At 41.3% G+C, this 23,189-nt stretch overlaps 1 protein-coding gene across 1 annotated transcript in view; it reads left to right on the forward strand.

The window, feature by feature from the left end:
* efna2a (ephrin-A2a) overlaps nt 1–23,189 on the forward strand; it is a 140,792-nt gene that overhangs the window by 107,909 nt on the left and 9,694 nt on the right. The window contains exon 2 of the mRNA XM_072458210.1: nt 13,195–13,487. Coding sequence (XP_072314311.1) covers nt 13,195–13,487 — 293 coding nt within the window. The remainder of the gene's footprint in view (nt 1–13,194; nt 13,488–23,189) is intronic.

Genomic DNA, 23,189 nt, shown 5'->3' on the forward strand with positions numbered 1-23,189 from the left:
TTTCCTACCTCATGGTGTGGGTCCCTGGTCACTGACGGGTACTTTCGTTAATTTTGAGTGGGCTCCGCCCACTTTGTGTTTTTGGCCCTCTATACAGTAATAATGTTAATTTTTTGCATTACATGCTTATATGCACGGAACATGCAAGAGATGGGGAACGTATTCGTGAGCTATTTAGCGCAAATGAGTGCTTTATATGGGGATGACGACCGCTTCGCGGTCGTCATCTCAATGTAAAGTGCTCGTTTAGTGCGCACTTTTGCACTGGCTTCGCCCGTTTACAACAGTAATGTTCCATTTTCCTAATACTAATTAGTATGCACGGGGCGTGCGTGAGTGAAGGAGTGCGTTAGTGAGTGTTTGGAAGTGGGCGAGCGCTTCGCGCTCGATTTCGTGCGCACTACGTGCGCACTTTCGCAGCCGTGCTTCGCACGGCCTTACGAGATTAATAGGCCTCTCGCCAGCTTGTGGCGCTCGGGCCTAATGACATACAAAGAGTGTTGTCTTCAGTTACCATCCACCTTCATGTTGGTTCTTTAGTTATTTGAGACATTTGTTCTCTATACAAACCTCTTTGCACTGCAGTACCACTTATCTCCACTAGTTTATGAACACATTCTCCCCCATTTCTTCCATTACACGAATGAGCTTGCCCTTTAGCAGACAGCCTGATATTGTACAAGCAGATCTGTGTGTCAGCTCGGGCCTGGCTCTCATCTCTGCTGTCTGACTAAGTCCTCCCACATGTCCATCCATCACTGCCTCTGTCACTGCACCCGTCTGGCTCTCCCTTTCACTCCCGTACCTTCCCTGCATCCATGTTTACGACTTTTTTTTGGCTCTGACATCTCCCTATGTGACAATTATCCTACCAGGAGGTCTATTTTTTGCTACTTTGGTTTGTTATGCTAATACTGTGGAAGTGTTTTACAGATGCTAGTTTGGTTTTGGATGACATTGACACTTTGTTTGCAGGGGGTCCGTGTTGCCATATCTAGTTGAAACACATAATAATCTTTTATACGTTGTGTGTGTCACCACGGTGATCTGGGGATGACATTATTGGATGTGACAGTTGCCAAAACAACATGGTCTTGGGAACGCTGGGTAGATGTGAAATTTCATGCTCGGAGCAGTGTGTAGGAGCCATACGTGTGTGTTGGTATGTCGAAGGTGCGCAGAAGAATGCCAAGAGATCATTTGCATAATTAAAAAGGCAACAACATCTGTGTTAGAGGTCCCTGTATAGTTAGCATGAATGCTGTTAGCACATGCATGCAGATGATGAATCACCGGAGTTCGCCGAGTCTCACTTTGTCTCCAAATGCTTTTGTTTTTGGATGAATTGTGGTGTGAAATTTAAATAAAATAACTTGACAAAAGAGAAACTGATTCATGAGGACAATTAATTGAAAGTGAAATGATTATGACATGGTGACATAATAATTCAAATCAACATAAATAAGGCAACGGTGGAGATTACGCTGTTTATTTTAGCATTTTTCTCTCTCAAAAAAAGGGAAAAAATAAATCAAATTAAATGCTATTTCATCTTTCTAAATATTTTATGTCACATTTTATTTATTGTATGTTAAAATGTTAAAATAAAATCCTAATTAATTTGCTTTGCATAAAATAATGAAATATTTTTCATTTTGCTTTATTGCTCTGTTGAAATTATGAAAACAAATAAATAAACTAACTAAAATAACATGTGTTTAATGTAAGTGGATAGTGCTCTCACCTCATCAAGATTTTGGGTTTGATTCCCAGTAGAAGTGGGCAATACATATATTAAAAAAGATAATATTGTAAATGTGGTTTTGAAGATACATATCAGGTATAGTTTGACGCGTTCATCTTTCAAGTGACATTTATGGGTAATTTTACCGTCCATTTCCATTTGTGTGATACTTAGGCCGTGTTCACACTTTGGTCTTGTTTGTACCGGGGTAAGTCTTGATCTAGTCCTGGTTTAGTCCTGTTCTGGTCAGGACTTAGTTCCACTTCCAGCCCAAACTGCCCAGCCCTAATTCAGATGGTCTTTAGGTGTTGTTGTTCTCCCCATGTCAATCATAACCTTTCAAAACCTGCAAAACATTTGGTGATGCTGGACCACGGTGGCAGTATGTGTAGTTGCAGTAGGTCTAACAATCTAAGCTATGTAAATGTATAAACTTGCTTGAAAGTCCTTTAACATGACAAAGCTCAGCAGCAGGAGCTATGGTTATTTTTGTACTTTTGGCCTATTCACGTCTATAGCACTTAACCACAAAACAGTATCTTTTTTAACAGCGAAAAGCACTCAAAACAGTGCCAATAAACAGGAAGCTAAAAAACCTAGTATTTTGTCTAATAGAATTGTAAACAAACCATAAGAGCGGCGTGGTTCCTTATAAGGTTATTTGATCTCAAGTCTCTGGGCGTGCTTTATGCAGATGAAGGTGATAAAGACATCGTCTGTGCCCCGTGCACCTTAAGCCCAAACCACAGAGCTGCAGCAGGATTCATCGGCAGACACCGTACCATCCGTGAGCAATGCCACCCGCTGTGGGGAAAGCTCCTAAAGACTCTCTTAGCAAAGAAGAAATGTGTGCAAAGGAGTCATTAAATATTGAAAGGGAGCACGGCAAAAAGGGAGCAATTTACCAGGTTCCAATTCTGGTTTCTGCATCGTTGTCCCACATGGAGCCTTCAGACATCTCATGCATTTCAAGTATAATTGTACTGAATCCCTGAATGCTTCTTCTGCATACAATTAGGGATGGGCCATATGGCAGTTTCACTATCAGTATTGGCTGTTATCAACTGATTTTCACCAATATTGCGATCAACTGTTACAGAGAAATTGGCGGATGTTTGGTGCAGATCGTTGTTTTTGGAGGTGCCCCAGTCGGTGTGTGCTCATGTGTCATTCCCAGTCTGTCCTCAGCGCACCAGATTTATCTTTTTTAATAGACTGGTGAAAACAAATGGAACAAGGAGGCAAAAAAATATGTTTGTACGTGTTTACACAATCATGCCGCTATTTAGTACATTATACATCAGCCTCAAGAGTAAGTCAGTAAGTCATTGGGTATTGATATTGGCTCCAAACATCCATATCAGATCATCTCTACATACAATTAGAATGATTACTAATTTTTTTAATTTTTATTTTTTTTTTATTTATGTATTATATTTATCACTTTGTCAAGTTGTAATTGGCTGCACTGAAACACAGTACAAAAGAGTTAAATAAGATTATCATATTAAACATAAACATATTATGTGCACGGCTGCTTGAAATAAGTAGAATTTATCTTGTATTTAGTATATTTTCACTGTCTCAAAATCAGATTTGCCAATTTATTTTTAAGACATAGACATAAAAAAGTTCAGAACAAGAAAAAAAAACTTGTTCCGATGGCAAATCTTGTTTTAAGATAGTAAAATATATTAACATAAAAATTAATACTACTTAATCCAAGCACTTAATCACACATGATGTTATTTCAGATTTTTTCCAGAATGAATGCAATATGCCACCTTCATGACCTTAGACACATTTGTACCTCACAAACAACACTCATAATAGTAATCCCTGCACTAAATGCTTCTTTAGCTCATTTTAATATCACATGAACCCTTAACCAGTAAAAAAAAATCGTTTTAAAGATACAAACTAGTTATTTTCTACCACGCTGAGGTGTAAGTGCTCCTGTCGCTCAGAAATTGATTGATTTCCAGGGACTTGGAATTTGCATTGAAATATGTTCACCCGTGTCTGCGTAGGTTTCCTCCTGGTGCTACAGTTTCCGCAGTGGACTAACTATCCATCTGAGCTACCTAATTTTGCTGTACAACTTGCATGTATAATGAAAAATAAAGGCCCCCAAACCTTTAACACTTTCAATCCAAGTCTGGGCTTTGTTTGATAGGATCAGTGCTTTTAGCTTTAAGAGCTGTCATTTTGTACATACACACCTCTCCTTTTCTTCCTTTCAAAGACTATTTCTGTCTTTTGAATGGTGCAGAGGAGGAAGACTGATGGTACAAGACAATAAAAGCCGCTGCCGTGTTCCTGAGAGGGAAAGTTAGCGCGAATGAAGTGCACAAAATGAAGATTGAGAGAGCGAGCTTAGAGACAAAGACCAAAAGACACGGTAAGGACGGCGCTGATGAAGATGGAGGGATGGGAGAGGAGTGTAATGCACTCTTAATTGGAAAGACATTTGGAGTGAAGCAGCAGAAATAGTCCAAATCTACTTTCCAATCCTGGCATGCACACAGTCCCAAGTCCTAAAACCCAAAATGAGGCAAAATTGTATAGTTTTTCCACTGCTGAATAGTGGAATTTCGACGTTCCCTGACTTTAATTTGTGCTTCGAAATGGTGGCGGTGGTGGTGGTGGATAGGGAGTGATAATGTTAGAGGAGTTTCTCCCGTAGTATGTGGTAAAGTGTAGACTTCATTAGTGTCAATGAAGAGATAAGCAGAAGTGGAAGGCTGTGTTTCTGTGACTTGGAGTTGGGAGAAAATGCTGAGTGGATAAAAAAAAACTTTAGAGATTGTAGAGAATGATCGATTCAGTCGTGCTGGTACTGGGTTAATACGGTGGATAATATATAATAGTGGTAAGGTAAGTTTATTTGTAGAGCACAATTCGTACACAAGGAAATTCAAAGTTCTTCACACAACAGGACGAAATGCAACGTGAGCACAGACTATCCGTATATATTTATTTAACAATGTGAGAGTAGATTGTGTCAAAGTTTGTCAAAGTCAAGTTTATGTGCATTGAAGTGACCGGTGATTGGAAATGGAAATGGTTTGTGGCGTTTTGGATAGTCGATATAGAAATAGTTGGTTTTCGACTGTTGGTCCAGAGCACAGAAATATATGTTCCATTTTACTTTTAATTAATCAAACCAATCAAACCAATTTCAATATCCACCTGCCAGAAATGTCCATCGTTCTTAAAATATTGAAAGTTCTATATAAAATCAGCCACACCAGTTGAATAATGTTGACATAAATAATTATGTAAAAAAAAAAAATTAAGTGACATAAAATTCAATAAAAGCAAAACAAACAAAGATGACTAGAATTTGTTATATTTTACAACCATGATGATTAAAAACAAGAAAAAAATTAGATGATATAATGTGGACAATATATCAAATAATGCAATATATCAAATGCATATCATAATATTGGGAATGTTGTTTGGAAGATATGCAGAATTTGAATATAAAGTGTATAATTTACAGTAAAAATGCTACAAAAAGAGTTGACTAAACATGCAAATATAAAACGTTATGTCGTAAACTTTCAAAAAGGGAATGTAAAGTAATATTTCTGCACTTTTGTGATTGATTTTACAGACATTTCACATTGTTCTGATAATCAAACCTCAACTAAAACATTTAAAGACATACATTTTTTCTATAGTGCCCACCCCTAAAGTCATAACGTAAGCATGTGTTTCATTTTACGTTATAATGGACGTGGCAGCTGGGAGTCATTTCCATTGACTGACATCCCAGAATTCTTCCCGACCACAGCATGTTTCCAGTGTAAGTGAGAACGTCAGAGGCCTCGAGCATCGTCCCGACGCTCGAGTGGCAAAGGAAGGGCAAAAGGAGACGAGCAAACAAGGAAACGAGGAAGCGCTGAGGTGAGCTTTGAAGTGTGCATCCTTCCTGCTGTTGAGGATGCATGCAGCAGGTGTATGCTAAACACCGGGCTTTACCATCCGGAGGCTTTGATCTGAGCTGCCGTGTGGGGAAGGAAAAAGTATGTTGATGACTGGAATGTGCCGGGATACAAAGGAAGAGGGACGCATTACTGTACATCACAAATTGCACGTAACTTAGATATTTTGGCAAGAGGAAATCCACTTACACGCATTGCCATATCTGGGGAGAAAACATATGGCTGAACAGCATGTGTGCAAATGGCAAAAAAATACAAATGGAATTGGTGTTAATGAAGTGAATTTAAGCAGGAAGATTGTATTTTCTGTTTTGTTGCAGTCTCTGTCGGTCGATCACAGCCTGCCACTGCAAAGAAAGCGTAATCCACATGAGTTTAATTGACTTTTGAGTTGTTTGATTTACTTTGTTTCCTGCGTGCGATGCTCTTATAGAATAATACATAATACATAATACATAATACATAATACCTGCGACAAGTTGGCCACTGTCCAGAGTGTACCCCGCCTAAGGCCTGAAGTCACTGGGATAGGCTCCAGTCACCCGCGACCCCGAAAGGGAACAAGCGGTAGAAAATGGATGGACATAATAAATAATAAATAATAAATAATAAATAATAAATAATAAATAATAAATAATAAATAATAAATAATAAATAATAAATAATAAATAATAAATAATAAATAATAAATAATAAATAATAAATAATAATAAATAGAGTGTTTATTTTACCATTATTATTAGTATTATCTTGTCTTACGCTATCAGTATTTTTTTTTAATCTTTATTTATTTTTCCCCTCCATTCCTTATTAGGAAATGAGAGGTTTTGTTTATAGGAGTTTTTGTTTATAAGAGTTTTTTGTTTATAAGAGTTTTGTTTATAAGAGTTCTTCTATTAAGAGTGTTTTTTAAACTACCTATATGTTATCTGTCCTTTTCCTCTGTATCTACCAGCGTTGCAACAATTCAATTTCCCCATGTGTGGACATTAAAGGATTATCTTATCTTATTATCTTATCTTCTTACTCCAATTTGGCAGATGATTTAACTTGAAATAAGAAAAAAACATTCAGAACAGAGTGACAGAATCAAACTTATGCTCTAAATTCATCGAAACGAGCCAAAACTATCTAAAATAAACATGAGTTATCTTTCTAAAATGTACAATACAACAATATCTGTAAACATCAAATGGACCCAGAATCTTGCATATAAAAAACAAACATACTAATGTGTTAAAACCCTCCACTCCTTCAACAGAAAGTCATCCGTCTTGGGTTTGACTTTGCCGTCATCCTTTCTGCTCGCTTTATGTTTGAGGACGATATTAACTGTCAATACGGCGCAAACACAGGGGCTATTTCTCACTGAGAATGAAAGATAATCAAGATCTTATTATCCTGGAAATACGAAGACAATTCCTCATCCAGGAAAGTTTAAGGCGCAGTTCGAATGTGTTGCTGCTGAATGTTCCATTGTGTGTGTTTTGCACCAAGAATATTGTTTTAACGTCTTATGCAGTTTGTTTTATCAGAAGTTGTAGATTTGTTCATACTATTGCTGTTATTTTAAGTATTGTGCAAAGTAGGCGACAAAACTGTGTTATGGAAAATGGCAAAATCAAATCATTGAATGGAGAATTTCTTATTTTCTTATTATATTTTAGTGAGAACATGGAAATGGAAAGTATTCATGGGTTTGGACTTCCTGTTCCTGCTGCCATTTTGTGTACTTTTCAACATTCAAAAGATATAATTAGTATTGAATTATTCATTGTTCTGACTATTCTTTCGTTTTTCTTTTCATTTTTGATGATTTTGTTGTAGTATTGGTGTCACCTAGTTGTATTTTTGATATGTAACCACAAAAACAAGGATTTTCCAATTACTTTTTTATTATTATCCATTTATTTTCGATAGATTTAGCTTACATTCATATACGAGCACTAGAGTCTACATTTATTCCTCCGCGTGCATAATATCATTAAGACCGAGCAGCCCACACATGCTCACCCAAATGACGGAGTCCATCCATCATTCCCTTTGTACAGTGTAGTTCATATCCACAACATTAGTGGTATTTTTAGTGCTGCGTGGCCCGTGTTTCCAAATCACATTCCCATCGAGCGGCGGCGTTTTGGATTTCACTGCAGCCCTGTGATATGGTATCAATAATCATATTACCATGTGCGCGCCTCACTTCCAATTCACTTAAATCATTCTTTTAGCGGCTTAAGAGGCTAAGCGCTATCGATAGCGCGGGAGCGGCAGAGCTATGCATTTCCTCATAAATCTAATTCAATCAAGCACTTCGCATGAAAAGCTGCAACACTGAATTTAAATCCCAAAAATGGCTGGCGTCCCGGTCTTCTGGGGCGGTTTTATCTGAACGCATTTCCGAAGAACTCTTTAAAGTTTAATGGTTTAATTTAAAATGCCACAAACACAAAATAAAACGCAAGCACTAATATAAGCAGGTTAAAAGGCAGCAGTAGCTCGGGTCTGATCAAATCCCGCCAACAACATGACATGCTGCCGTTGTGTCCAAGAGCAAGACACGAATGGTGTTGATGTGAAGCTACTCGAGTTCCAGGTTGAAAATTTGTCTTTGCCCCAAAAAAAAAGTCCATCAGTCTTGTCCCAGTTTACATGGAGCTAAAAGAAGCTGCGATTGGGAGTTGAGGGACATTCAGGGTTGCTTAGTAATTTAGCACGAGCACAAAAACGTTGCGGTTATAATTGCTAAAAACAGCTTTAATTGTAGTTTTAACTTTCATTTAAACGCAACGGATTAAAGCAAAACAGCACGTGCTTGTCTTCGTTGACTGTAGTTTGTCATCTCTGTTGATCAAACACATGTCACATATTATCCTGGATTTCCTCGTGCACTTGAAAGCCTCTCTTTGGTATAAGTCTCTTTTTATCTTATTTAGTTAATCCTATTTTTTATTCATGCAATATTTTTTTTTAAATGATTGTTTTTGTTCTGATTCTGAAAGTCACACAAACTGCTCCAGATGTGTTTTTGGAAGATTTGAGATCCGACTCAAGACGCTGCAATCGCACTCACCGGGTTTAAATGCACTTTGAAAAATCGGTTTTCCAGCCTTGCATATAAACGTAGTGATCCAGTAAATTGCATTTCCCTTATATTAGTATTCATTTAATTATGGTTGGTGCTTTGTATCACTTAAACCAGGCATGTCCAAACTAGGGCCTGGGGGCCAAATGCGGCCCTCAGCCCAATTTTTGTTGGCTCTCCAGCTTCCAGCTACAACAAAAACTAGTACGTTTTACTGTGAAATTTGGAAAATTCAGGCATATTGATGTTATACCAACCTAATATTAATGTTCCAGGTATAATTAAATGTGTGGAGGCTCATCGCAATTACATCAAATGCAACATTTCCAATGATTCACTTTGTCATTCAACAAATTTAGCATTGTCAAGTTGTTTGTGGCCCTCTGCCCCGTTTAAGTTTCAAAATGCGGCTCTTGGTGAAAAAAGTTTGGACACCCCTGGCTTCAACATACCATAGAAAACACACATACTCCGCTCCAGAGATCTGACCTGTAACATGTCCTGGTGTCATTACATGCTCGATTCAATGCAGGTAAGTTTAAAGCCATACTGTGTCACTTCCCAGGGAAAGCAATCAATTATCCACGAAGACCTACATGAAAAAAAAGATGTATCTCAAGCAGAAATTGAAAAAAAAACAAAATTAAAAAAATTAAAAAGCAAGGGACGTATCATCCACAAGAAAATGTACACTGTGTTTGTTTGTTTGTTTGTTTGTTTGTTTGTTTGGTGTTCATGACTGACTGAGATGTATTGTGTGCCTCATTATAGATAAACTACACTTTCTTCCTACATAAAAGGATTTGAATGACTGGAAGCAAATGTAAAACAAGTGAATTCAAACATATAGGTTTCTACGTAGACTCCTTTGCATGTTTGTCATTTTCTTTGCCGTGTTGTGACAGTTCAATGCACGCCCTCACATCACGGCCCTGTTTATGACACATATCACTGTATTCCTCCCATAGTCTTTAATCATCTGGAAACAAATGCAAAGAAAAAGAAAAGAAAAAGAGACTTAGCTGACATTTACACATAGAGTGAGAGGAATCTTTGAGTGCATTTCTGTGTCTTTTTGCGCGGTGTTTAATTTCAGATGACACCCGAGCAAAGGAGCAGGGAGCAAAGGATTGTGGGGCATTTACCTGGCCAGTGTAATGTATTAGGTGGTGTCAGAGCAGCAGGGAACAGGAGCAGAGGACATTAATATAAGCTAATGTGACTTGGCACTTTGGACCGCTTCGTAGATGGAGGATTCGCACGCCTAGAACCACTTTGGCCAATCACGAAGCTGCACATGTGAACACGGCATTAACTTTTAACTAGAAATTGCCCTTTGGATTTGAAAGCAGGCTTCAGTCAAACTGCAAATAAAAGTAGTAGTGTTTTGGCTCAACCTTGTGCCAAGATGCTGCAGGAGGAATGAAGACTGCTGCGATTTTACTGCCTTTTGAATATTGCCTATAAAACTTATCACTATATGTTCTTATACCGTATTTTCCGGACTATAAATCGCACCTTTTTTCATAGTTTTGGCCGGGGTGCGACTTATACTTATATTTATACTTATTCTCCGGAGCGACTTATATGTGATATTATTTGTTATTTTCACACTTGCAACTGCATTTCATACTCCAGTGCGACTTTTATATGTTTTTTTTCTTCTTTATTATGCATTTTTTGGCTGGTGCGACTTATAGTCCAGAAAATACAGTATGTTCTTTTTGTAGTTTTGCAATGTCTTGAATGTGTTGAGTGTTTGACATTACAATCGAAAGCTACTTTTATTTGTTTTTGAATTACACACACAAAAAATCATCGAAAATTGTGATCAATCCATCTGAGTGGGGAAAATGTAATTCATATTTTTGTCATAACACCCAGCCCTAAATCAGATGATGTAGATTTTTTTTCAGGAGTTTTCGCTATGCTATTCAGCTGAATTGAGAGTTGAATTTTCGGAATAAAAATATGTCAATGTTAGTATCAAACTGCTATGCAAAAAAGTATAACCCATGACCTTTTCACCTCAAGAACGAACTAAAAAAATCTACTTTTTGAACAGCAGCTTGAAGATGATTGAATCTGTGTATTGCTGAATATTTGCATTCTTCAATTTTCTGGCCAAAACAGCCATGGCCCATTCACCCTTTTGAAATCTCCTCTAAGTCCTCTCTCTCTTCCTCTCTCTCGTGCTCTCACCCATTGTTTTCAGTTTAATTCTCATTCAGCTCATCTCTGTTCCTTCTCCCTGCAGTTGTTAATCGGGCCTGATTGGAGCCAGCGCGGCCCGTATAGAGCCACTCCCTTGTGGATCAATGCCTCTAAACGATGTGTTCAAGGGTCCCTTTTAAAAGCGCCTTCAAACCGGCTCTGATAGGGCGCCCAAGCATGAAGCTGCTCATTTCACATCAAACTCACTTCCTTTTTCGCCCACTGGGAACCTTATAGCGTTAATCTTTAAGACTGGAGGGGTAAATTGTCCCAAAGCTAAGCAGTTAGACCCCAAATGTCCTTATCCCTTAATCAATTACCACCAAGGTGAAGGTGGATGACAAATTTGTTTAAAATCCGCGCTTTGGAGACCATCTTTCTTGTTTACGGCTTATTTGATCCAAGATGTTTGCCGCCGTTTTGAATTTTGGCGATACGGGATTTAATAATGTGCGCGCGACAAGCTACATTTGATGCTAAATTGATCGTACAATGTTAATGACACGCCGTAGAGGAAGGCACAGAGGCATCAGAGCACGCCATGTTGAACAGCATCGAAAATGAAACAAAAGGATGATCAAGTTGTACCCCTAGGACGCATTATTTATGGAAAAGTGGTACATAACGCATACCACAAACATCAAATATTCAAGCGTCAGTGCTGTTATTGTGTTTTCTCTCATAAGGATGTGATGGTGAAATTATACATGACGCTACAGATGTATTCAAATGAGATGCGTGTGGTTAAATTGTTGGTAATTATTGTCATAGGCTGATATAATTATGTTCATTTAGCGTGATGTTTTAGTCAGCCCCGTCAAATGAGCTTTTTTGTATGTGGTAATTTGGGTATACAGATTTCTGGTACGTATCAAGGTTAAACAGAACGGGTGGTTACGTATAAAATAAGTCAACATTTTGTGATAAGCGGGGTCACCTTCCCGTCATTTTTTGTTATTATGATATCCTTTGGTTTATAGTGGTCTTTTGTCAATAGAGAACACAGAGAATAGGTGCGACACTCACAGAGGACGACCATTCCTCACATTTGTTGAATGAGGCGAGTTACCGTTGCACATTCAGTGTTAAAGTCACAACCTCTGATATGAGATGGTCAGAGAGCATTTCCCTGTTACAGTGTTTTTGTATCGACATAACCGGATCACATGCTTTGTATCTGATACCCTCACATCGAACAGCTTTATTGAATTATAAAGTCACTGTATTGTATTTTAAAAAGGCCTGTACAATGGAAAGCAATGTTATTTTAAGTGATTATTATGATTCTCCTCGCTCCGAATCCAGTTGAAATATTCACCACAGGCAGACGGGCAATCTGTCAGTGTTTGGAGATGAGTCAGTGCTATGATGGTTTGTGACATCCGTTGATTTGTTTATAAGGAAAAATATGAATCCGAATCAACTCCAGTGTGAGTCAGCTGAAGAGAGAGCATCCGCCCAGGAACATAAACATAAAGAGTTTATCATTTGGGACACGTCGCCATATGTTGTGCCAACCTGTCTTAAACTTCTTATTATGTGTTTTCATATACGGCTACATATCTCCCATCTTAGATTTGTCCCTGAAGGGCCACTGTAGCGAGGAGCACGGCATGCTCTTTATTATGTATGTACTTCTGCTATTTCTGTAACCTCTGACCTATTTCTATTCATCCAGTCAGTGATCCACAGTTAAGTGGACTCTCACCACAAGGCACGACCCAGTTCTCCTGAGGACCACACAGGCCCATCAGCCCCATCACCGCAGGGCAGCCATTGATTCTTCTGTTTGTGAAATCAGTAAAGAAAACGCTGGCGGGTGTTATGTTTGTGTTTATTGTAGTGGCTCAGGTGGCTGTGAGCACTTTGTTTCTAAAGAATAGGCTGAAGAGCCCTAAAGCCACATCTGGAAGCTTTAACCCTGCTCTTTGTGAGCAGAGTCGGATCTGAGGCCGATGTGCTGCAGGACTCGCTCATGGATCAGAAGCAGACATAATCAGAACTCTCAAAATGACTGGTCTAAGTGGACTCTCTGTGGTTTCCTTATTCACTGCAATCATATAGAAATGTAATCCATACATATTCAGTGTCCCAGCCGCGTTCCCCTCTCAAATCACCCAATACTCTTCCTGTTGTTTGCTGCTGCTGATTGCATGCATATTTAGGGCCTAAATCTGACTGAATCCTTCTTCTGTCCACAGGTTCTGGCACGGCGAGTACAGAGTCTCGGTCAACATAAATGACTATCTGGACATCTACTGTCCGTTCTACGACGGGCCGCCGTCCCATGGCCGCATGGAGCGCTACATCCTGTTCATGGTGAACCACGAGGGCTACACCACCTGCCAGCACCGGATGAGGGGCTTCAAACGCTGGGAGTGTAACCGGCCCAGCGGCCCCGACGGGCCCCTGCGCTTCTCTGAGAAGTTCCAGCTCTTCACCCCTTTCTCCTTGGGCTTTGAATTCAGGCCCGGGCATGAGTACTACTACATCTGTACGTGTACTGCTGTATACTCGCTGTACTGCAGAGGAGTGTGTGTGGTGTGTTTGCATGAGAGTCATGCAATATGTGTTTGTAAACTGTATGGAAATATGCAATCAGGGCTGGATGATTGGAAGAGTTTTTTACTGTCGACAAGAACTGTCGTCAGAAGTAAACTCGAGTGCAGCTCCTTTCTCACAGTCCCTTTATTTCCCATATTTCCTGTCCCTGCCGCGCTCATAAACGGTGCGCTCAGCAAAGTGGTAAAAGTGACACCAGGCGGACTCTGTAATCATTTTTATATTAGCTCTATCGATGTTTCTCCCCCTTTCAACAAGTGATGTATTAGTATCACAGACAGTGGTGCCCCTGGAGACTGCTCCTCTGAGCACATTTAAGAGCTATCATTCCCCCAAAAGCCAGGGGACAAACACTGGCTCAGATTACTCTTAAATATTGCTTTGAGCTGCTCGGGTGCAAACAGATTTACCACATCTAGGTAGTTTAGAGCAAGCTGTAAATTGACTTTCAAAAGCTAAATAGACAATGTCCAAACTTTCTCTCCAGACCAGAGATCACTTATCCCACCACGGTCGCCTTGTTAAGGCGCGTGTGACAACTACATATGCACTGCAGGGAGCATATGTACAGGGCTAATTAACAAAGTGCTGCCTGTTATATTGTTAGGCGACACTAAAGACCTGCTCTTGAACCTGTAATTGCTTCATTGGTCTTGTCGTGTGGGTGTCGGGGCGGCTCTGCCACTGCTGAATAATGAGACTCTCTGCTAATGTTTCTACAATAGAGTCAGGGGGGTGTGCCTCAAATCTACAGTATATACATTTTGTTAATCACTGGAATCATATAAAACTCCATATGGACTCCATAAAATCCAGAATTTATTATTATTATCCAAACATATCTTTTTCAGATTTTGCAAGTATACATTCACCTATAGTGATAGTAAATATATTCTGATCTCTCATTTGAGCAACCACTTGTTATATACTTTCAAATTAAGCATTAAATAGATATACGGTGATAATAGTCTATCACCGTTACTGTCTCCATGGTGATGTTGTCCATGAGAGTCTGACCTGTAATTTGGTCTGGTGGCATCACATGCTCTGCTTCCATGGAGATGGACCAGTTCAAAACCATATTTTGGAATCTGCATGGCTACAAGGAGAAGGCAAACCCCTCCACTAGAAAAGTTATAAAGTATCACTTTATAATATCCATACCTTAATTAGCCTTAATAAAGCCTGAACAAAACCTTGTGAAGAAGAATGATTTAGTCTTATTAACTCTTGATTAGGCTTTAGGGTTAGAATTTATTGTTATGGTATTAATTAATTAAGGTTTTGGGTTACTAAGCCTGAAATATTCTTAAAAAGTCGTTGTTCAAGGCTATTAAAAGTTTGTTTAAAGTGTTAACAATTTTAAAAAAAATTGCCAACGTTTTTTTGCTTGTGGCAATGATACCAGTACAATGACTTTAAATGTTAGCACGTTACGTAAAAGTCAACACTTCATTCCATGCACTGCACAAATTGAAACATATACAGCAGGCCCGTTTGTATTATTTTGTGTTATCTACGACAACCGCCGCCCCGCATGGCGTCTGTTTCACTGCGCTCGTAGATAAAACAACGTCTTCACAAAACCCAGCCGCACAAAGCCACAGCGGGCGAAGCTATGTGGCTAAAGAGTCCGAGATATCCCAGCAATGATGTCCTACTGCCCTGCTCCGAGGGCCCGTTTCATGTATGCAGACGCAGACAGGGCCCCCATCCCCACTGTATAGCTGCTGACTTTTAGTATTGTGTCAGTGGGACCCCCGGGGTATACTGTAGAGGACGTATACAGCAGTGTGTGTGTGTGTGTGTGTGTGTGTGTGTGTGTGTGTGTGTGTGTGTGTGTGTGCGTGTGCGTGTGCGTGTGCGTGTGCGTGTGTGTGTGTGTGTGTGTGTGTGTGTGTGTGTGTGTGTGTGTGTGTGCGTGTGCGTGTGTGTGCGTGTGTGTGTGTGTGTGTGTGTGTGTGTGTGTGTGTGTGCGTGTGTGTGTGCGTGTGTTCAAGAAGGGGGAAGTGCAGAGGGAAAGGGAGGAGGTTTTTGGGGTCAGTTGTCAAGTGATTGTGAGTCCGTGAAAAGGCCATGTCTATCAGTTTGACGGACAGGAATTGCACTGGCTCCAGCCTTTCCCATGTCCACGCGCGCACACATGTGAGCGACACACATTTAGCAGTTTACGTGTGAAAGGAGCGCTGCAGCGTTGACAGGTTTGGACGAGGTGTTAGCCCGAGAGTGTCTGTAGTGAATGTAAAAACTGTTGATTAAATCTAGGTGAGCGTTTATAGGGAATATTATTAGTGGTGGAAGATTTTTTTTTTTATTTTTTTAAGTATGTGTAGGCATAGCACTCTTATAAAAGTGTGGAAAAAACGTACTTTCAGTTTAATTTCATGAAATAAATTCCTTTAAATGGTGAACTTCTCCGTGCTCTTTGAGGTTATGTCCGTACTAGTATAATTAGTTGGATTCAGGGCAGCGGTGGTATGACTTTTACCACTCGAGTAACTCTTTCTCCTTCCTGATCTTTGACCTTTGTGATTGACATGTGGTTGACATGGCGACAGCTGGACTCCACCCCTAACTCTTACCAGCTGTCATCCTGATGAGCTCGAGTGGTTTTCAATGGCCATTCAGCGGGGATGAGATGAAAAGAAGACACCGGTAGAGTCCGCAGCTTCTTAAAAATGGTTTTAGGAACATTTTTGAATGTCTGTCAGTCAGTGAGTGCTCAGTATGCTAATGCACGTGTCAGTCACACTTCATCAACCAAGGATGAAAATGAGATGCTGACGTAAAAGAAAATTGGTTATTATTGTGAAATATTAGACTTTTTTTTATATTTAAGAGTTGTTTTGTTTGTTGGTTTGTTTTTTATTGCTGAAAAATACCTTGAAAAACATGCATTCTTACTGTGCTGTGCGTCCGCCTCTACAGATCTGACCTCTGTTATTTGGCTTTGTGGCATCACCTGCTTGTCTCCAAGGAGATGGATAAGTGCAATGGCATTCAATGAAGGCATCTGGAGGCAAAAGTGAAGCAGAACACTGCGCCGTTTCAAATGGGAAAGTGGGATTAACCACCGAATATTACGAAATATGAAAAATACTTCCAGAAATGCTTACATCCACAATACATTTTCAGTTTATCTGCATATTTATTAGTTTTTACATACTTCACCACAAATGATACTTTTTGTGAAACTCAAATATCATTTTTTTTTTTTTTTTTACAAAATTGCACATTAACTAAAATGGTTAAAAACATTAAAATCATTACAATTACCGTTACAACATTAAGATCTGAGTTATTCTATTTCACATTTGTCTCCTCCATTTCCATAATTTGATGACATTCTGACGAAACAGCATTTAAATGGTCTATACTTGATCATATTGCTATTCATTTTAAACGTTAAACCGTCAGAACACACCCATCATCTTCCAGCCTTGTAAAAGTTGAACATTACACAACTAAACCCAGGTGCACCATGGGATAGCTGGCCCGACGCAGCGTTACAACATGCGGCGTCGTAGGCGGACAATTTCGGGGGGAAATTTGAGATAAAAGAATTGGGCGACAGCTGAGGGGGTGAAGGGCGCACAGAAGGATGGAAAGAAGGAAGGAGGAGAGGCCAGAGGAGAGGTCATCTTTATTTCCTGTGCACTAAGGATCCTAATGACAGGCTTCACGGGTCACTCTGAGCTCGAACTGGACCAGACGTTTTCCAAAGGATCGGGGCAAGAGGTCTCGGCGCACCCCCATGCCAACTGTAATGTGCAAACAGTAAAACTTAGACCACCTTCTGCTTGGTTTTTCAAGTCTGCGCTGCTATTTCACTTCAGAGTGAGGTGGGACTAAAAAGCTGGATTCAATTTTCACTTTGAAGTTTGAACTTTCTAACATCTTTTTTTTGGCGAGGTTTTGAGTGAAAGCTGCATGGTGGCTCGACAGTTAGGTCAGCCCTGGTGTGTGAGGGGATTTGCTTTGCTTGGCATTTACTAAAGACATTCAAGTCAGGTCGATTTGGGTGTCTATATTTCCCTGAGCTGTGACTGAGAGTGTTGAAATCTCTATTGGACCTGTTAGCATCGCTTAAAACTCTTCTCCAATCACACCAGAAATATACACCTAGTACAAATTCAGCAGAGGTTGTAAACACATAGTAATTGCAGCCACAAGGGGGCAGTAAAGAGACAAATGAATGGGTTTCTGGATTGATTATCTGCATTACAAACTACAGTATTCCTTTAAAAACTCAAAACATGTATTCGTGTATTTATGCATTAGTCCACATGCATGTTAAAGGTGCACTCTGTAACTTTTCTTGGGGGTCCGCCATTTGCTAGTCTCCTTGGGATATTCCACAGTATGGCATTAAACGTATAGCTAATGTTGCATTCATTCAATTATACCTTGGAAAAACAAATCAGAGTACTTGCCATAGGTGTCAGCTGTTTGTTTCCACGGCGATACATGGGTTTAAAGCTGAGTTAAGTCATTTTGACAATAGAGCTCCCCCTGTAGGTCACTTGTAAAAATGCACTGTCAGAGAATAGACCTGAAAACATGTTTTATTTTATTTTCCTCTCTTTCTTCTTTTTTTATTATAGAAATAAGGCAGTAAAATCACATACCAAAATAAATGTAATGTGTTATAATATTAAACAGAGCCAGGGTTTCCCAGGACAGCAGGGGACAACGAAGGACACTTCAAACGCCCATAATAAACATTTCACCATCACAGGGACTTACAATGACATTTGATAAAGGTACAAATTATACTTAGGTCTCCTTTAATGCCATGCTGTGTCCATGGCAAGCAGGTAGTTGACCCTCCACCAGAAAAGTTACACAGTGCATCTTTAAGAACTGCTATAGACATAATTGCGCAACGGCTCAAGCAGAGGTTGTTTATGCCCTTGTTTACACTGCCTCTAGTCTTTCTCTTTGTTACATTGTGCTAATACACTGCTCCAAGTAATGAATGCCATTACAAAGTAATGGGCTGCAGTAATGTCAAGTAAAACAAATTATGAAGGGGCAGGTGCATCCAAACAGAAAAACACCAAGATTTATAGTAGTATTTGTGGACTCTCTCCTTAAAGGCATTTCCAGACCTTTCAACACCTGATAGATAGACTTATTATTCACCCCGTTATACTTTTTGTGCAGCATCGTGAATACACAACTATTTCACTGGGGCTCATTATTGAATTCCCAAGGAGATGTCTATTGAAATCCATAGACGTTTATCATTGTAACGCAGCTTTTATGTAAATATATTTCCAATTGTTCCTGTCTTGCAATGGAAACAGAGTAAGTGGTTATTTTAGGTGAGATAATTATATTTGAATCAATGGAGGAGTAAATGTATGTATTTGTCAAAATCAACATAAAAACTCACTCGGGATCTTTTACTATACTTTTGTTGCTTCATTATTCATTATTTACTTTCTGTGAACATATATTCACAAAATGTTAGAAATATATGACCCATTTCATTGTTAACACAAATAGAATGCCTCATGTCCCATAAACTGCTTTTCCCAATAGTAAACAGCGGAAAGCACTTTCCAAAATTCCTAAATACGTTATTATTTTTATGACATCGGCAGTTTTGGGTGTCAAAGTACTTGACTGCCCTGCAGCGTTTTGGTGTTGGCATCTTGTTACCCAACTTAGTTCAGCAAGTTCAATTCCCTAAGCAGCTATTTAGTTCCTTTTCACTTTTCAGTCATCATTGTGTCAAAAATACAACTCAAAAATGTACTTTGTTAACATTTTATTTGAAAACCTCTTAAAGAAACATATATTGTTCCTCTTACTCTATTGCTTACTCTATTGTTTGTTCTTGCATTGCCAAAGAAATCAACTTATATTGTAACTTGACGATGACAAAAATTGCAGATAATGAGGTGCTAATAATAATTAATTTAATTTCAAACATTTAGCTTGGCCTTTTGTCCGTATTGCACCTCAGGGCAGCCACTGCCTCCAGCTTTTTACAGCCTTTGTAATTCATAACAATTATAACACATTTTTCAAGAGGATCACAATTATTAGCTATTCTGCCTCCCTGAGTGGAGTCCTTTATGTTACAATAGGTTTTCTATATAGTCTTCTTTTCAAATACTTTGTCAAACTTAACTGTGCCATTGTCCAAGTTCACAAAAAAGTCATCAAATGTATTATGTAAAAATGTGTATGTAGCTTTATATCTTTATTATTATGATTATGATGATGATTATTATTAATAATCCATCCATCCATCCATTTTCTACCGCTTGTTCCCTTTCGGGGTCGCGGGTGACTGGAGCCTATCCCAGAGACTTTGGGCCTTAAGCGGGGTACATCCTGGACAGTGGCCAACTCGTCGTTATTAATAATAATAATGATAATAACAAAATTAGCAGTAGTAGTAATAGTAGTAGTATTAAGACCCACATGATAACCACATGATAACATTAAAGCCGCATTACACAAATTGTTCTCTGTGTATTTGTAATAGCTGCACGTTGTGTCCCAATCAGACCACTCCACGCTGTTCACATCACATTGTAAAAGCTTTTAATTAACAACTGTAACAAGAAAGAACGGGTCATTGCATCGCAATGGGGTTTTGGGATGAGAGCTGATCCGCACAGCCAGACTTTTCTGTCTGAAAAACCATTCTAAAGCTGTGCTGAGCCCAAAAATGTATAGAAAGATAGAGTTAAATATCTACTTCCCCCTTTCACGGTTTGACCATTTGGTACTTCCGTTTTAATGAAACTATATAATTACTTTGTGTTAAAAATGACATTATATTGTCTTAAAAAGGGTGTTATTGTATAATCATTATAAAAGTCGATACTGATTTCATCTGGTATTGAAATCAGTATCGACTATCGAGCCTATAGTACATCAAAATTGAGTTTGATATTTTAGTAACGTGACAACTTTGAAATTACATAAAATTATTAAGGGAAAGCGGTGACAGAATATATTTATTTAAGTAGAAAGCAATTAAGGAATTAAATTTTTGACTGAACACAACTATTTGGATAATATACTTTAACTCTAATAATAAACTAGATGGAAAGGATATTCAGAAGCCCCCTATGATGACAATACGAACAAGGCAGTTTACGTCGCCCGGATCGGCGTCACCGGGGCCCCATCCTGGAGCCAGGCCTGGGATGGGTGCTCCATGGCGAGCGCCTGGTGGCCGGGTCTTACCCCACGGGGCCCGGCCGGGCACAGCCCGAAAGAGCGACGTGGGGCCGCCCTCCCGTGGGCCCACCACCCGCAGGAGGATCCATAAGGGGCCGGTGCAGAGAGATCTGGGCGGCAGTCGACGGCAGGGGCCTCGGCAACCAGATCTCCAGACACAGAGACTAACTCTGGGGACATGGAATGTCACCTCGCTGGGGGGGAAAGAGCCTGAGCTTGTGCGGGAGGTTGAGCGATACCGACAAGATATAGTCGGCCTCACCTCCACGCACAGTTTGGGCTCTGGAACCCATCTCCTCGAGAGGGGCTGGACGCTCCACTTCTCTGGTGTTGCCCGCGGGGAGAGGCGGCGGGCTGGTGTGGGCTTGCTGATAGCCCCTCAGCTCAGCCGCCACGTGTTGGAGTTTACCCCAGTGAACGAGAGGGTCGCGTCCCTCCGCCTTCGGGTGGGGGACAGGTCTCTCATTGTTGTGGCGGCCTACGGGCCGAACAGCAGTGCAGAGTACCCGGCCTTCTTGGAGTCCTTGGGAGGGGTACTGGACAGTGCACCGACCGGGGATTCCGTTGTTCTACTGGGGGACTTCAACGCCCACGTGGGCAATGACAGTGACACCTGGAGAGGGGTGATCGGGAAGAACGGCTTCCCCGATCTGAACCCGAGCGGTGTTCAGTTATTGGACTTCTGTGCTAGCCACGGATTGTCCATAACAAACACCATGTTCAAGCACAAGGGTGTCCATCAGTGCACGTGGCACCAGGACACCCTAGGCCGGAGGTCAATGATCGACTTTGTTGTCGTGTCATCAGACCTCCGGCCACTGGACATTGAGTCCGAGTGGACCATGTTCTCCGCCTCCATTGTTGATGCGGCTGCTCGGAGCTGTGTTCGCAAGGTCTCCGGTGCCTGTCGTGGCGGCAACCCCCGAACCCGGTGGAAGGAATACTTTGAGGATCTCCTTAATCCCTCAGTCACGTCTTCCAAAGAGGAAGTAGAGACCAGGGACTCGGAGGCTGGCTCATCCATCACCCAAGCTGAAGTCACTGAGGTTGTTCGCAAACTCCTCGGTGGCAGGGCTCCGGGGGTGGATGAGATCCGCCCTGAGTACCTAAAGTATCTGGATGTTGTAGGACTGTCTTGGTTGACACGTCTCTGCAACATCGCGTGGCGTTCGGGGACCGTGCCTCTGGACTGGCAGACCGGGGTGGTGGTCCCTCTGTTCAAGAAGGGGGACCGGAGGGTGTGTTCCAACTACAGAGGGATCACACTCCTCAGCCTCCCGGGTAAGGTCTATTCCAAGGTACTGGAGAGGAGAATCCGACCGATAGTCGAACCTCGGATTCAGGAGGAGCAGAGTGGTTTTCGTCCCGGTCGTGGAACACTGGACCAGCTCTATACCCTCCATCGGGTGCTCGAGGGTTCATGGGAGTTTGCCCAACCAGTCCACATGTGCTTTGTGGATCTGGAGAAGGCTTTCGACCGTGTCCCTCGGGGTGTCCTTTGGGGGGTGCTCCGGGAGTACGGGGTCCGGGGCCCTTTGCTCAGGGCTGTCCGGTCGATGTATGACCGGAGCAGGAGCTGTGTTCGCATTGCCGGCAGTAAGTCAGACCTGTTGCCAGTGCATGTTGGACTCCGCCAGGGCTGCCCTGTGTCACCGGTTCTGTTCATAATTTTTATGGACAGAATTTCTAGGCGCAGTCAGGGGTCGGAGGGTGTCCGGTTTGGGGACCACAGGATCTCATCTCTGCTGTTTGCAGACAATGTTGTCCTGATGGCTCCATCAAACCCGGACCTGCAACATGCACTGGGACGGTTTGCAGCCGAGTGTGAAGCGGCTGGGATGAGAATCAGCACCTCCAAATCCGAGGCCATGGTTCTCGACCGGAAAAAGGTGGCTTGCCCTCTCCAGGTGGGTGGGGTGTCCTTGCCCCAAGTGGAGGAGTTCAAGTATCTCAGGGTCTTGTTCACGAGTGAGGGAAGGATGGAGCGTGAGATCGACAGGCGGATCGGTGCAGCGGCTGCAGTGATGCAGTCGCTGCATCGGACCGTTGTGGTGAAGAGGGAGCTGAGCCGAAACGCAAAGCTCTCTATTTACCGGTCGGTCTACGTTCCTACCCTTACCTATGGTCATGAGCTTTGGGTAGTGACCGAAAGAACAAGATTGCGGATACAAGCGGTCGAAATGAGTTTCCTCCGCCGTGTGGCTGGGCGCTCCCTTAGAGATAAGGTGAGGAGCTCGGCCACACGGGGGGAGCTCGGAGTAGAGCCGCTGCTCCTCCACGTCGAGAGGAGCCAGCTGAGGTGGCTCGGGCATCTGTTCCGGATGCCTCCTGGGCGCCTCCCTCGGGAGGTGTTTCAGGCATGTCCCACCAGGAAGAGGCCCCGGGGAAGACCCAGGACACGCTGGAGAGACTATGTCTCTCGGCTGGC

The sequence above is a fragment of the Eucyclogobius newberryi genome, unplaced genomic scaffold (genome assembly GCF_026437365.1).
Source record: "Eucyclogobius newberryi isolate DKJ021-1_F unplaced genomic scaffold, fEucNew1.0.hap1 SCAF_21, whole genome shotgun sequence".
NCBI lineage: Eukaryota > Metazoa > Chordata > Actinopteri > Gobiiformes > Gobiidae > Eucyclogobius > Eucyclogobius newberryi.